The sequence below is a fragment of the Mandrillus leucophaeus genome, unplaced genomic scaffold (assembly GCF_000951045.1).
Source record: "Mandrillus leucophaeus isolate KB7577 unplaced genomic scaffold, Mleu.le_1.0 Scaffold91, whole genome shotgun sequence".
In the NCBI taxonomy this organism is placed as follows: Eukaryota; Metazoa; Chordata; class Mammalia; order Primates; family Cercopithecidae; genus Mandrillus; species Mandrillus leucophaeus.
The window spans coordinates 43,896-45,322 of NW_012109919.1; the positions used below are offsets into that span (position 1 = coordinate 43,896).

At 55.9% G+C, this 1,427-nt stretch overlaps 1 protein-coding gene across 1 annotated transcript in view; it reads right to left on the reverse strand.

Annotated features, from left to right (window-relative positions):
- Positions 1-6: 6 nt before the first annotated feature.
- The window catches only part of LOC105531822 (golgin subfamily A member 8C-like), a gene marked incomplete at its 3' end in the record, with an annotated part of 14,807 nt that continues 13,386 nt past the window's right edge, over positions 7-1,427 (reverse strand). Inside the window, exons 8-11 of the mRNA XM_011969825.1 lie at positions 1,293-1,407; positions 632-888; positions 224-364; positions 7-90 (exon numbers count right to left, since the gene is read on the reverse strand). Coding sequence (XP_011825215.1) covers positions 7-90; positions 224-364; positions 632-888; positions 1,293-1,407 — 597 coding nt within the window. The remainder of the gene's footprint in view (positions 91-223; positions 365-631; positions 889-1,292; positions 1,408-1,427) is intronic.

Here is a 1,427-nt window from a genome sequence, read left to right on the forward strand (position 1 = left end):
CTCCCTCCAGTACTGGACGAATCGCAGTTCTAGTTTCTCCACACGCTCCCTCAGGTCCGCCTTCTCCTCCAGGAGATCCATAAGGCCGCTCTGGAATCAAAATAATGGGGTCACCTCTCAGCAGCGACCAGCCTATCCCTGCCCTTCTTGGCCTATTCCAGGACTCACCCACCTCCAGCTTCTCCATGACTTCCTGCAGGGCCCAGGGGGTCTCCTCACTCACAGACTCGCCCCCAGTCCCTGGGGCTGGGACCGCTGCCTCTGGCTCCTTCTGGGTCGAGGTTACTGTCTCCACCTCACGCAGCTTCTCCTGCAGCTCTTCGACTTGCTGCTCCAAGTGCAGTGCGCTCTTGTTCTCGTTGTTCTGAATAGAGAGAAGCAATCAGTAGTCACCCACTGCAGTTGGAGACCCTAGAACTTGGTGTCTGCCTCCCATGGCACCGGGAAGAGTGGAGGCAGGTTAGAAAAATCATCTCTTCTCTCCCACAGCCACCAGAGCAGGGCTCTGGCTCACAGGTGCCTTTAGAAGTAACATTTCACATGAGGGCTACACTGCCCCCTTTTACAGGTGGGGAAACAAAGGCCTGGAAGGCTAGGGAGGAGGGCAGGCTCCCCAGGTGGGGCAACACACCAGCTCCTCAACGCCACTCTGTGGCACGGCTAGCTGCTGAATTCTCTCCTCCTGCTTTCGAAGCCTCTCTTGCTGCTCCTGAAGCCTCTCCTCCTGCCTCCGAAGCCTCTCCTTTTGTGCCTGGTTCAGGAGACTTAAGTGCTGATGGTTTTCCACCTGGGCCTGGAGCTCTGCTGACACTCTCTCTAGTTCCTTCCTCAGGTGCTGCAGTTCCACCTCAGAGGGCACTGCTAGGGGCTCCGGGTGCAGAGGTTCAGCTGAGAAAGGAAGCAGACAATAAGGGCCTCTAGATTCTCAAAAACCAAAAACAAAAACAAAACAAAAAACAACAACAAAAAAACACCCTCCTCTTGGTGCACAGCTCCTCTCAGGCTCCCCAAACTTGGCCTCACTGCTAATGATTCCTTGCACCCGCATGGTAGCCAATCTTCCAAACCACTTTCAGATGGAGAGCACTGTGGGTGGCTGACAACGGGCCCTCTTTGCTGATGGGGACACTGAGGCTCATGGAGATAACAACACTTGCTGTCTCCCGGCACAGACCTCTTTCCCTCTGCCTCAAAGCCCTTCCATCCACCCACCTCCCTGGGGCATTCTAACCCACCCGCACAGCCCCCTCTCATGCCAGGCCTGCTCCCAGGTCATGCCAGTCCCATCTTACACCTCTGGTTTTTGAGTTGGGACAAGCTCCTCTCCAGCTTCTCCACCCGATGCATATCATGCTGCTTCTCCTTCTTCAAGGTGCAAACCTGCCCAAAGCACAGCGGGAAATGGCCCTGGAGAGAGGGGCTGGTGG